At 36.4% G+C, this 12,450-nt stretch overlaps 1 protein-coding gene across 3 annotated transcripts in view; it reads left to right on the plus strand.

The window, feature by feature from the left end:
* Positions 1-12,450, plus strand: part of col15a1b (collagen, type XV, alpha 1b) — an 88,494-nt gene that overhangs the window by 64,561 nt on the left and 11,483 nt on the right. For 2 of the 3 annotated variants that reach the window (XM_052128930.1, XM_052128932.1), the window contains 29 exons: positions 24-64; positions 184-366; positions 890-916; positions 1,456-1,518; positions 1,655-1,741; positions 1,981-2,043; positions 2,164-2,313; positions 2,889-2,942; positions 3,053-3,088; positions 3,186-3,314; positions 5,040-5,102; positions 5,296-5,331; positions 5,618-5,659; positions 5,992-6,054; positions 7,705-7,740; positions 8,024-8,107; positions 8,199-8,264; positions 8,859-8,894; positions 9,253-9,306; positions 9,591-9,680; positions 9,761-9,796; positions 9,885-9,938; positions 10,040-10,096; positions 10,184-10,234; positions 10,348-10,389; positions 10,993-11,017; positions 11,174-11,248; positions 11,470-11,495; positions 12,330-12,428. In XM_052128930.1, coding sequence (XP_051984890.1) covers positions 24-64; positions 184-366; positions 890-916; positions 1,456-1,518; positions 1,655-1,741; positions 1,981-2,043; positions 2,164-2,313; positions 2,889-2,942; positions 3,053-3,088; positions 3,186-3,314; positions 5,040-5,102; positions 5,296-5,331; positions 5,618-5,659; positions 5,992-6,054; positions 7,705-7,740; positions 8,024-8,107; positions 8,199-8,264; positions 8,859-8,894; positions 9,253-9,306; positions 9,591-9,680; positions 9,761-9,796; positions 9,885-9,938; positions 10,040-10,096; positions 10,184-10,234; positions 10,348-10,389; positions 10,993-11,017; positions 11,174-11,248; positions 11,470-11,495; positions 12,330-12,428 — 1,868 coding nt within the window. The remainder of the gene's footprint in view (positions 1-23; positions 65-183; positions 367-889; positions 917-1,455; positions 1,519-1,654; positions 1,742-1,980; positions 2,044-2,163; positions 2,314-2,888; positions 2,943-3,052; positions 3,089-3,185; positions 3,315-5,039; positions 5,103-5,295; positions 5,332-5,617; positions 5,660-5,991; positions 6,055-7,704; positions 7,741-8,023; positions 8,108-8,198; positions 8,265-8,858; positions 8,895-9,252; positions 9,307-9,590; positions 9,681-9,760; positions 9,797-9,884; positions 9,939-10,039; positions 10,097-10,183; positions 10,235-10,347; positions 10,390-10,992; positions 11,018-11,173; positions 11,249-11,469; positions 11,496-12,329; positions 12,429-12,450) is intronic. The other variant, XM_052128931.1, reaches the window with a different exon arrangement.

A 12,450-nucleotide genomic window follows, 5' to 3' on the forward strand; every position in this document is an offset into this window, starting at 1 on the left:
ATATTGGTTATTAATCCTTTCAGGTACTTTCAAAACAGACGAAAAGAGGGAGCTTGCAGGTGATGTAAGTATAAATTAAACGCATCATGAAAAAAAGGCACTATATTAGTAAAAGTATTATGAGTGATGACGCTTTTATAGAATGGTTAAAAAATACATTATTTACCACTTGATCTTCCCCAGAATTTTGACCAGGGGCAAAAGGGGGAGCGTGGTGCTCCTGGATCTCCAGGCCTTCCGGGTCCCCCTGGACCTCCTGGACCACCTCTTCCACCCAAACGTTCAGGGCAGCCCGGACAGAGAGGCCCACAAGGTCCAGTGGGTCCACCAGGAGTACCAGGCAGACCAGGGAAAGATGGACAACCTGTATGTTTATTTCCTCCTTATGATTATACAGATATTGTCAAATCTGGCCTGATTTACCCTTTATCTCTTACCCTGATTAATCTCTAATCTGAGGGAGTGGTTAGAGATAGCACTGTAAATTTAACATACAACAAAACATTTCATCTGCCACAGCATAATGAGATTAAAGAAATTAAATTCTGTCATTATTTACTCACCCTCATGTTCTTCCAACCCTGACTTTCTTCCATGGAACACAAAAATAGATGTTAGGCAGACAGCCTCAGTCACTATTCACATTCATTCAAAGGAAAAAAGAATTCAATGAAAGTGAATGGTGAATTACGAAAGAAAGAAAGTGAATAGTGACAGATGCTGTCTGCCTAACATCTCTTTTTGTGTTTCATGGAAGAAAGACAGGTTTGGAACAACATGAGGATGAATAAATGATGACAGATTTTTTACTTTTAGGTGAACTATCCCACTATCCTAATGATAATGTTTTGCATAATAATTTTTCCAATGCCTTGCCTATGTTTTACAGGGAAGCAAAGGTGAAGAAGGAAAACCAGTGAGTTGTAATTTCCTGAGCTGTTGACTATTTTAAAATTCTGGTGCTTTAGAAGTGGATACTATACAGTATTTCATAAGAGTAAATCAAGATATTGAAATGATGTGCACATATTATTGTCACTTTTAGAAATTATTTCAGTTAGAACCTTTTACAATGATAATAACTAAGAAAATTACCTCAGCATTGCTCCACAGATTGGAGACGCCCAGCTGACATTCAAATAGAGTACATGTGTTCACTTTTAGTCTTTTCAGTATTATAGAGGAGATAAATAATTTTTTGATCCCTGCCATTTGCAAGGAAATTCACATGAAAGCCATGTAAATGTTTGTAAATCATGTAAAAATGTATCTTAGTGTATAATTTTGGCCTAAACAGTATAGTATTTTGGCCCATAGTCTGATGTTAATAGTATCTACATTGTAAAATGTAAGATACACTGTAGCTAAATTATGTGAATCTTGAGATGCATGTCTTTTTTTCATAACATCATCTTTACGTCTTAATTCAGCAGTCCATGTATCTCTTTAATACAGGGACAAAGGGGACCTTCGGGATTTCCGGGGTTATCTGGAGAATCTGGGGTTAAAGGGGAAAAGGTGATTTAAAAAAACTATTGAGATGCTTCCAAATGCTTCCAACGTATGATTTTAGGACTTACTGCTATGGCCAGCAGTATTGCTGCTTTTATAAACCTTAAAATGTGACGTAAGCGGACCTTTTATTTTATATTAGGGTGATCCTGGAGAGGGTCGGCCTGGACCACCTGGTCCACCAGGGCCTCCTGGACCACCAGGATCATCCAAACCAGTCAGAGTTCCAGTGAGTTCCACATTACACACAATGTGTGGCTTTACATACTGTAAATGTTGCTCTGCATTGATACTTAGAATATCCTGTGACACTGTGGATTACTGCCAAAGCATGTGATTTTTAACAGTATTTTTTTCTCAAGATGATGCCTGTGGCTTGTGTGATAGTGTTTTTCTTAGCAGTCTGATTTAAAACTACTCATACTGTGGATCCTTTCAGTTAAAGTTTATCTCTATTCTTAATGGCAGTATGGATTTGATGCTCTTGGTTCTGGATTTGGAGATGCTGACATTGATACAGAAATTTTAAAAGTGAGTAAAATGTAATGTTTTGCAAATCTGCAAACATTATCACATATTAAGCTACTTTTTAACACCAGTTATCTGTGTCTGCAATTGGCAATAATATAAGGGAAAAATGTCATATTGCAGGGTCCACCTGGTCCTCCAGGGCCTCCTGGGAAACCTGGCCCCCCTGGTTCTAGCAGCCCATCAGAAGGTATGCTGCCCGGACCCCATGGCTTGCCAGGTGCTCCTGGCAAAGATGGCAGAGATGGGCTCGTTGGGAAGCCTGGACTTCCTGTGAGTATGTTCTCTCTTTGCCTTTATAAAATAGTGGTTAAAAAATCAGTCTCTGAAGATAGTCAGTTTACATTTAATTAATTAATCTCTGATCTACTACACCAGTTAGTCCTGTCATCTTGCATTAGATCCAGTTTTTAATGCACACAGACAACTTAAAATGAAACGCAGTGTGAAAATTTTCAGTAACTTAGACCAGCTGATAAATTATTCATTCCCCACCAGTGTTTCTCAAGACCTCTTAAAGCTTAGATGTAATAGATGTAGCAGTGGTGGCTCAGTGATTGAGGCTCAGGATTACTGACCAGAAGGTCAGGGGTTCAAGCCCCAGCACCACCAAGATGCCACCATTGTGCCCTTGAGCAAGGCACTTAACTCCAGGTTGCTCTGGGGGGGATTGTCCCTGTAATAAGTGCACTGTAAGTCGCTTTGGATAAAAGCGTCTGCCAAATGCATAAATGTAAATGTAATATTGTGCACAGAACAAATGACAGTAATGTGGTGTGGCTGCTGACTTTACAGAATTCACTGTATTTAGTCCCATAATAAGCAGGTGTTCTTTGTCATCTTTTAAGGGTGTTCCTGGTCAGGATGGCTCTTTTGGACCGCAGGGACCGAAGGGAGCAAAAGTATGAAAATGATCGAATCTTGAAGAAACTACTCACTTAATGTCATATAAAACCGTATTTGAAACTTTTATTAAAAGCTTCCGCCATACATCTGGTGCTTTTTTTTATAGGGTGAACAAGGAATAAGAGGACCTCCTGGACCAAAGGTGCATTGTTTGTTATGCATAATACAAAATGCATAAAACTGTATTAAGTTGAAAAGTCCATTATATTTTTGTTTTATTTATAATTTTTCACATACAGGGTGAAAATGGTGATTCTGGCCCGAGAGGTTTACCTGGCACTATAGGCCCTATGGGACCAAGGGGTGCACCTGGACCACCTGGCCCTCCAGGTCCACCAGGCAGTGGCTTCATGATGGACACTTTGAAGGTTTAAAAAAGAAATTCCAAAAATAATTTTACAGTGCAGAAGTCCAGTTCCATTTTTAAAAGTAGAAGCAGATTGGCAACTCATGATGAAAGATGTGATTTCAGATTATCAATGCAAAAGATTATGGATAACAACATGCTAATGTTTTTAACTGATCTTTACTCGAATGTTTTATTAAAAAAAAAAAAATATATATATATATATATATATATATATATATATATATATATATATATATATATATATACTGTATATACTGTATATATATATATATATATATATATACTGTATATATAAACCAATCAGCCACAACATTAAAACCACCTGCCTAAGGTTGGCTAAAAAGCTAATGATCAGGACACTCTACAAATGGGCAATTTTCAGCTGTCGACATTTAACAAGACACTACACATGTTTAGAATTGTGAGAAATCACAGTATTCCGCTGATGGCGAGTCTTGGAGCTTATCTGGATGTGCTTGATTCCATGCTCATAAGAGCACTGTGACTCTGGTCCCGCCATGATAGTAAAACAAAGCGTGATTGGTTGAAGATAGAATGTGCTATGATTGGTCCAAGTAATGTGGCCGTTATCTGATTGGCTTGAGTAGATTATGGGTGGAGTCCACCTATTTGTAGATTTGTGTGCACATATTGATGCTAGATTTGTTTCAAAATCGAAAAATGCGTGTAGCAATCTGCAAATGCACAGGAAGAGATCAACAAATAAATGCGTGCGATTCACAAATGTATGCTGGACAGAGTTGTGTTTGTAAGTTAAAAAATATATTTGTAAATAATTTTTTTATTTGCAAATCTCATTTTATTTATTTGTTTATCAACTTTCTATTTGTGAAACTCTTTCCATTTTTATGTTTATATGCAACAATTCCATCTCCATAAACACCCCCTTATGGAAGTCACAAATAGAAAAAAAATGCATTGAGAATCTCCACATTGGCATGCACACATTTGATATACCGGTACAGTACAGTCACATGTATCAGGAATAATAGCATTTGCATCCCATCAAAATAATATAAAGACCAACTGGAAATGCCACCTGTGGCGATGTGTTGGCACATCGATCAGATATATCTCTCTGATGGGTAATGTTTTTTCTTCATTGAATGGGGTTATCAGAAGACCATAAGTGACAATCAAATTTTCTCAAATGTTTCTTGAGATCTGATATTAAAAATAGATCAGGCTCATATCTGCTTAGTCTCTATGGTTCATGTAGTCGGTACATGACGGATCACATACATACAGCAGAAAAGCTATTCATTTAATCTAACCCAACAAGTATACAAAAAAGGGAGAGCCTAAGACAAAATATTCTGTGAAACTAAAGTAAAATATAATATTTTCCATGTCAGTATTCTTGAAAAATTATTTAGTCCACATGAAGTCCAAATTCTTTTTTTTTATATAAACATTTTCAGATTGATGTATTTTTCTTTGTTTTAATAAGTATTTCTAATTCTGTCCTAATTTTCATAGTAGAGCATTTTAGTTTCCTCTCTGACAAACCAATGCTTGTTTGAAAAACATCATTTTTAATTTAAAGAGATAATACCAGATCTTTGAGCTAGAAACTCTTCAAACATTACATTATTCAGGGTCAGTACACCATTTCATTAAAAACCTTAATTCTCATTTCTGAGGCTTTTGAATTGGTATGGATTTTATAGACCTAAGGACAGGAGATGTTTTATACCTACAGGATTTGGAGGGTTCTGGTGAAAGCGGATTATTTCTTGGAGCAGGAATTTCAAAAGGCCATGAAGTGAGTGTACAAAACCATCAAAACTATAACATAATTTTCAAGTTCTATTCACTAGTATTCACGTATCAAGGTGTTTGAGTTACCTTGGATGCATGAATGCATGCTTCTCTGGTTGGAGTTCTGTTTCCTAAGTGTACAGTTTTGTTGAATGGACCTATAATGTGGGTTTTTTGTTTCTCTTCTCCTATTTAAGGGACCTCCCGGGCTTCCTGGCCCACACGGACCTCAGGTTGGTTTAGTGTATCTTTTGATAGTGATTTGGCACAGATGTATTGCCTTTATCCTGTTGACTATAAAGATTAAATGTACAGGCAAAAAATGAAAATACTTTATGGCTGGTCTAATATATCCACAGAGAAAATGTTTATCCTTCACATTATCCCATTTAGTGGATTTTTTTTAATTCACTAATTTCGTTTAGTAGTTTTAGAGTGTTTAAATGTGTGTGTCTGTGTAAATAAGTTGCACTCACTGTATATTATAGGCCAAATACATGTTCTAATTCCTTCCTGTAGGGACTTCCTGGTGCTGACGGACCTCCCGGTTTGTCTGTAAAGGTCTGTAAAAATACAGTCCTCCTACATAGCAAAGCATTATCACTGAACACTGAAAAAGTGCTTTTTGTGGTAAAATCTTGATTGATTAATTTGACACAAGTCAAATTAGCATCACTGAATCCACCTGAATTAGGTTACACCAATGAAACCATTTTTTAAGGGTTAGATCTGGTAGAGATAGCTCCTTAAGGTAACAGTTGCAGGTTACAAATTTTTACAGTGAGAACACACAACCTTCGAAGGAAAAAACATTCAAGTTCATTTCATTTCATAATGTCTTGTTTAATTTTTTCATTAAGAGTGTTCCTGATCTCCATCTCTTCTTTGTCCAGGGTGAACCAGGAGCTCCAGGACTTGATGGAATACCAGGATTAGCTGGGTTACCAGGAGTTAGGGTTAGAGTTCTGCTTTATTTATTCAATTTATTTCAAACAAGCAAAAGAAGAGGAAAATTATGTGTATTTGGATTACTCTGAAGAAGCGATCATATACAGTAACAATGTTTCAAAAAGTACCTTAATTACATGTAACAGTGATTACAACAATGCTATTAGTATTTCATAATAAGACATTATTTTTGTTAAATATGGCCAAAAGTAACTTGTTAGAAGATTGAGTTACTACTTAAAAAATTAACTCAATTAATTAAAACTTTTTCTTTTATGGAAAGTAAAGTATTACTTTACTTTGTGTTACTTTTGCGTTACTTTTTTCTCACAGCCACTTTCTCTTCTGCTATGCTATGCACTCCATACAAAAAAGCCATACATTGCATACAAGAGACATTACAGGTCATGCTAGCTACTGTACAACACTCATGTCAAAACAACATAGCAAACAAACAGATATTTAGAAAGTAGGTCTTCACGTCATAAAGAATCAATTACATGAATATGCATGGTTTGTTTTTCTTCCAACTTGGCAACCAATATGAATAATGAAGAATAACCACTGTCTTACCTAAAGCAGCAAAGTCCTACACTTGAACCTGCATCATATTTGCCATCATGTGCTGTGCCCATTGACAATGCCAGAGTCAACTTAAGATGTTTTTCAAAAGTCAGGATAAAATTCATTGGGGATGCCAGCCTAACATGTTCAAGGAATAAGTCTGATGCATAAATGAATATTTTTCACTTAAGTCATCTCAGTGCAGTTTGTTTTGAGTTGATCCACGGTGCGTACAGACGCCACAACTTCAAAGGCGCATGTTGATACAACTTGAATGGAATTGTTTTTAATGCTACCAAAATGTCATAAAAACGGTTTGTTTCATGAATCAAACTACTTATTTATTCTAAAAAAAAAATCGAGAAGCTTTTTAGAAACTAAGACATTTTCTCTGCCTACAAAATCAGTGTAGAACATTGCTTGGAGTCACAGATCCAGAGTCTTTTCTAATCCCATTCTCCAGTAACGGGGAGCTGAAACACAGTGCAGTTCGGCTGCATAAGTTAGTGAATTGAGTGAATATTTTACCCTGTGTATCATGTCGTGGTCAGTGGAAGACTGTGGATTGTGGTCAGTGGATAGTCTTATCACTCTGCCTAAATGCGTGTACTGATTTTTTTAATGCAGTGTTTTTTTTCTACATCTATTGACTGTTGGGTGCTAGATCTTCTTGGTTGGGTGTTCCAATTTCTCCCATTCATTTAAATAGAAGTAACTCGTCTCTCTATCTGCTAAATGATCTCTGGCCTCACACTTTGTAGAAATATAATGCCAATCATGCACTACATCTCCTCCCTGAAGTTTTATACTTTTACTTCTGATTTCTCGCAATACAGGGACAGTAGAGGTGTACAAAAGCAATGCGTTACTTTATTTAAAATGTAACTCAGATATTATGGTCTAAAATAAAAAATATTGCGTTACTTTACTTGTTACTCGTAAAAAAAGAAATCTGATTATGTAACACGTGTTCCTTTTATCACGTTACCTCCAACACTGGTGGCCAGCACATAAAAAGGTCAAAAATAATGTCAAAAAGTTACCTGTCTGCTGAGACTGTAGTTGTTGTTTTTTTGCTACCTTGCCTTGAACAGGGACCCAAGGGAGAGAAGGGCAGTACAGGAGAGAAGGTATGGGGTGTCTTTTTGTGAATATGCATTTTGAATAATTGTCTGTAAATCTGACCTGACCTTTGCCCTATATTTTTCAAATCGTATGTATAATTATATATGATGATATTCACTTAAAAAAAATTATTATCCTTGATATATGGTATGTGAGAATTATTTCAAATTTTTATCTTTGTAGATAAAGCTAGAATGAGTTCTAGCTACAAATAGATAATTGTTGTTAGTTAGTCATTGTCTCTGTGTATAATGCATTGTGTAATTTGCTGTGTTAATTGTGACTCAGGGTGAGCGAGGTCGTGATGGACTGAACATCACAGGGCCTCCTGGTCCATCTGGCCCACCTGGACCAATTATTAACATCCAGGATGTGAGTATTACATCTTATTACCTGCTCAGCTACTATTCATCCCAATCATTTTGTAGGATATTGATGGAAATGAAATGACTTTGTCTTTCAGCTCTTTTCAAATGATACAGCAGCCATATTCAACCTCACTAAGATCAGAGGACCCCCAGGTCCTATGGTATGTAAAGCAGCTCACTGTTTTCCTATCAACAGCCCTGGATAGATTAAAATACATCATATTTAAAATGGATAGCACAAATGTCAGCTTTCAACCTGAATTTGGGAAGTGTGAACAGGAGTAGTCACAAGGATACATGATATGTAAGGATATATCTAATCTGTCTACAGTATCTCACTTTTTCAGTAATTCTCCTGGCATCCCTCCTCCACCCTAACTAATGGATTTCTATAATTATTTAGATTCCGGAGGGAGCCAAATGTGTTTACATCTTCACTGCCAAAGATTACACAAACTTAAAACAAAATTAAAAAAGAATTTAATGTGTTAGAGCTTCATGTTTGTACATTTAAAAGCATATGCTCATGAATGCACAGGCAGCATGTGGAATATCGTTTAAGCCCTTGTTTGATTGCTTGTGGGATTTATTAATAAAAGCCAACATTTGCAATAACTTTCACTCCTCAGGCAGCCCAAAGCTTCTTAATGCTTGGCATTTTCTACATGATCTGCAATTTGGGATATTCTTTGTGCATGCATCACAGCCATATTGTTAATGTTGTTTTGTTTGCCTCTGTGTGGTGCACTTTGCAGGGCCCTGAGGGCTTGCCTGGCAGAGCAGGATTTCCTGTAAGAATGCCATTAATCTCTATCTGCTTTATACATTGAAAATATCTTTGGCTGTTGCACCTAAAAAAATTACGTTTTTGACTTAATCATCAGTATAACATCCATTGTTTAACATGTTTGAACCAGTTTCAGTATTGTCATAAATCTGTGCATAATTTGCTGGCTGTTACTATATTTGCTCTTACATTTTTCTCACCTCATAATTTTGTGGCAGAAACCACTTTTAAATTTTAACAAACAAATTTGGTTTTGTGTAGATGCTTTTAATGAGGTTACAATGAGTTGTGTTTGTGTAAACTTGCAAATAGTACATTGTGATGGTGTAAATCACTCAGTGCTTTAATGTTTTTATGATCAGGGACCAAGAGGACCAAAAGGTGACATTGGTTTTGCTGGTATTCAGGGACTGAAGGTATGAATTTATAAACTGATCAGAAGTCTTTCTACCATTTCATCATTCACAGCTACTCTACCAAACTCCCCCTCTATTCCATCTAGTTTTTAAATTACATTTCAATGTTAATTACTAATGTGGGCTCATTTAATTCATAAATGTATTCATAAATCTGAGCAGCTGTGTCTACAACTGCTATATAATTGTCACACCATATGGTTACTTTTATGGTTTACTTAATTACCCATATGTGACATACTAACGTTTTATGTGAGTTTAATTTGCTGTGTATTATCTGAAAGGGAGAGAAGGGGGAGCCTGGCGTATCTATTGCTGCTGATGGTTCTCTAATCACAGGCCTGAGAGGACCCAGAGGACCAAAGGGAAGCAAGGTTGAAACACACTATACACCTGATCTGGAACTTGTAATTTACCCTCAATAGTCTGATATTGACATAAATGTGTTTTGTAGGGAGACTGTGGCCCCCCTGGACAGGCCGGGATTGTGGTGAGACATCCATCCATCCATCCATCCATCCATCCATCCATCCATCTTTACAAAATAGAGAAATATTTATTTATACTTTCACCTATAGGGACCAATTGGACCATCAGGCCAAAAAGGGGGATATGGAATTCCTGGTCGACCGGTTAGTTTGATTGATTGATTGATTGATTGATTTTGCAGTTTTACCATTCATAAATGCTTGTTTACACTTTCTTATTACTCCCTGGAATGTTCTTCTTTTAGGGTCGGCCTGGAATGGTTGGAAGGAAAGGGGACAAGGGAGATGCAAGTGGTCCACCTGTAAGTACATTGTGTTTTTTGTGGCATCATGCTATTATGTTGTATGCCTTTAAATCTAACTATTTATTTAAACAACATGTGTTTTAGGGTCCACCTGGACCTCCTGGGCCACCAGGTCGAGTGATTGGCCTCAATGGAGTAAGTATGACCCTGTTAGCAAGACTTGCAGCATTTCGAATTACATTGAGTAAGAATTAGTATGATAACATTTTAAAAAAAGTAATGAAATGATTCTGCTCTGAATATTGAAGACAGTTTTTCCAGTCCCTCCCCGACCACACTGCAAAACACCAGTAAGTTAATGAGCAAGTTTCAGTGGTTGGTGGTTTGGCTCGGGTGTGGTGCATGTCATTCTGGCTCCTCCCCTTAATTCACTAGTCCTGCCTCATTTTCTGTCTACGGTGCTTCTAGGTTATTCCTTGGGTTCAGGGTTTTTAAAACAGGCTTAATTTACAAAACAGATCTAAATTCTGTTTTATTTAAAGCCGGATAGAAAGATTAGATATATTTTCATATGTTTGAGAATTGAATTAAGCCTGCTTTATGCTGTTACTCACAAATTTTGAAAAGTTTGCTTCTGGTCTTGCTCTGGTACTTTAACCCAGTATCTAATCTCATCTGAGGTGCTTACCAGAGCTTCTCAAAGCATGTTGCATGAGCTCTAATATATGTTGGGCTCAGCAGTGAATTCATGGTATCATGGGATCTGGTATGCTGCATATATCAAATAATGTCACACTAACAAAACAGTTCTCTGGTACCTGTATGCTGACATTTGCAACCATGTGTTTTGATCCCTTTTGATTTCATATTTATTTGAAATTAATTTAATTATCAAATCAGTCCATTCTATCCAAAACCTCATCTCATTTTATTGAAAAAATATTGTCTTACAGGTCAACAACAACAATTCACAACAAGGTATATCTATCAAATTTTACATAAGAAACTATGGGTACTGTATTATCAGCCAGATATTTGTGTTTAATAGTTGAAAAAGATTACAGAATTAGTAAATAAAAAAGGTTTAGGATACATTAAGTAATGAGTAAATGCTTTCATTTTTCCATTTAACAGTTGATAGAAGAGAGTCGCTTGGATTCAAAGGGGAGAAGGGTGATGTAGGAAATCCTGGGTTGCCAGGAACTCCAGGTATAATAAAGATTGAAAGATTCCACATATTGTGGAAAACTCTTAACAGAAGTGTTTTGTGCATGTTATGTTAGACAATTAAACATTTTATATGGCATAGTTTGACTGACAGACAGTGCAATGACTATACCTTAACACTTTTTGACTAAAGGAATAGTCTGTGACAGTGTCACTGTCAATCTATTGTCTTGATCTGTAATTTAATGTCTCTTTCTCCACAGTGTCTATGTTTCCTGAGGGTTATGTGGTAAGCATACATTCTCAGTATTTATATAAGATGAAATATGTACTGAGCAGTGAACCTATATGTTCACACTTAAACCAGAAATAAGCATCTTTTTTTTATTTTTTATAAAATGCATAAAATGTCCCTACTACCTGACAGATATCACTGAAAAAGGTGTCCTGAGAAATAACGCTGGTCTCAGTGAGAGCCCTAGACTCTGTAAACACCACAAATGAATCTGACTGCAGCGCATGTGTGTTAGCCAGTCAGAAAATTAGAGTCAGCTTTCTGCCAATGGTGTGAGTTTGGGATGGGATTACAAGGGCAGAAAGGGCAAGTGTTTGGGAAACCTGTTTGGAAACAATCATACATTTTGCATTTCTGTTTGGTGCCAGTAGTGCACAGAAATGGCTTAAAGCAGCTTTAAAGAGATAATTCACCCAAATATTTTTTATTTTTTTGTCATGATTAACTTTTTCCAAACCCATATTACTTTCAGTCACCGTTCAGTTTCATTGCACCTATTTTTTTATAAGTGAATGTGACTGAGGCATCCTGCCTAACATCTTTTTTTGTGTGTTCTACGAAATAAAGTCATATTCATTTGGAACAACATGAGGGTAAATGATGATATAATTTACATTTTTGGGTAAACTATCCCTTTAACAAATGTGTTCCAATTAATAATTATTTAATTACAAGTTGCTTTGTTATAAAATAGCAATCTTTTTTTTTCATTTTGCTTGAATAAAAGCTGATATGTTATTAATGATAACCTAAGAACTACAATTTCCTGTTGAAAACATGGACTGAACATCATTACTGCAGTTGATGTTGAATGTGTGTTTTTTTTAGGTTGCTAATGGTGATACTGGCTACAAAGGGCAGAAGGGAGAGAAAGGGGATCCAGGTCTGCCTGGCTCTCCAGGGCTCCTGGGGAGAACAGGCCTTGTGGTAAGTCTGCAGTAGCTAAAAC

Source organism: Xyrauchen texanus, chromosome 6, assembly GCF_025860055.1.
Source record: "Xyrauchen texanus isolate HMW12.3.18 chromosome 6, RBS_HiC_50CHRs, whole genome shotgun sequence".
Taxonomy (NCBI): domain Eukaryota; kingdom Metazoa; phylum Chordata; class Actinopteri; order Cypriniformes; family Catostomidae; genus Xyrauchen; species Xyrauchen texanus.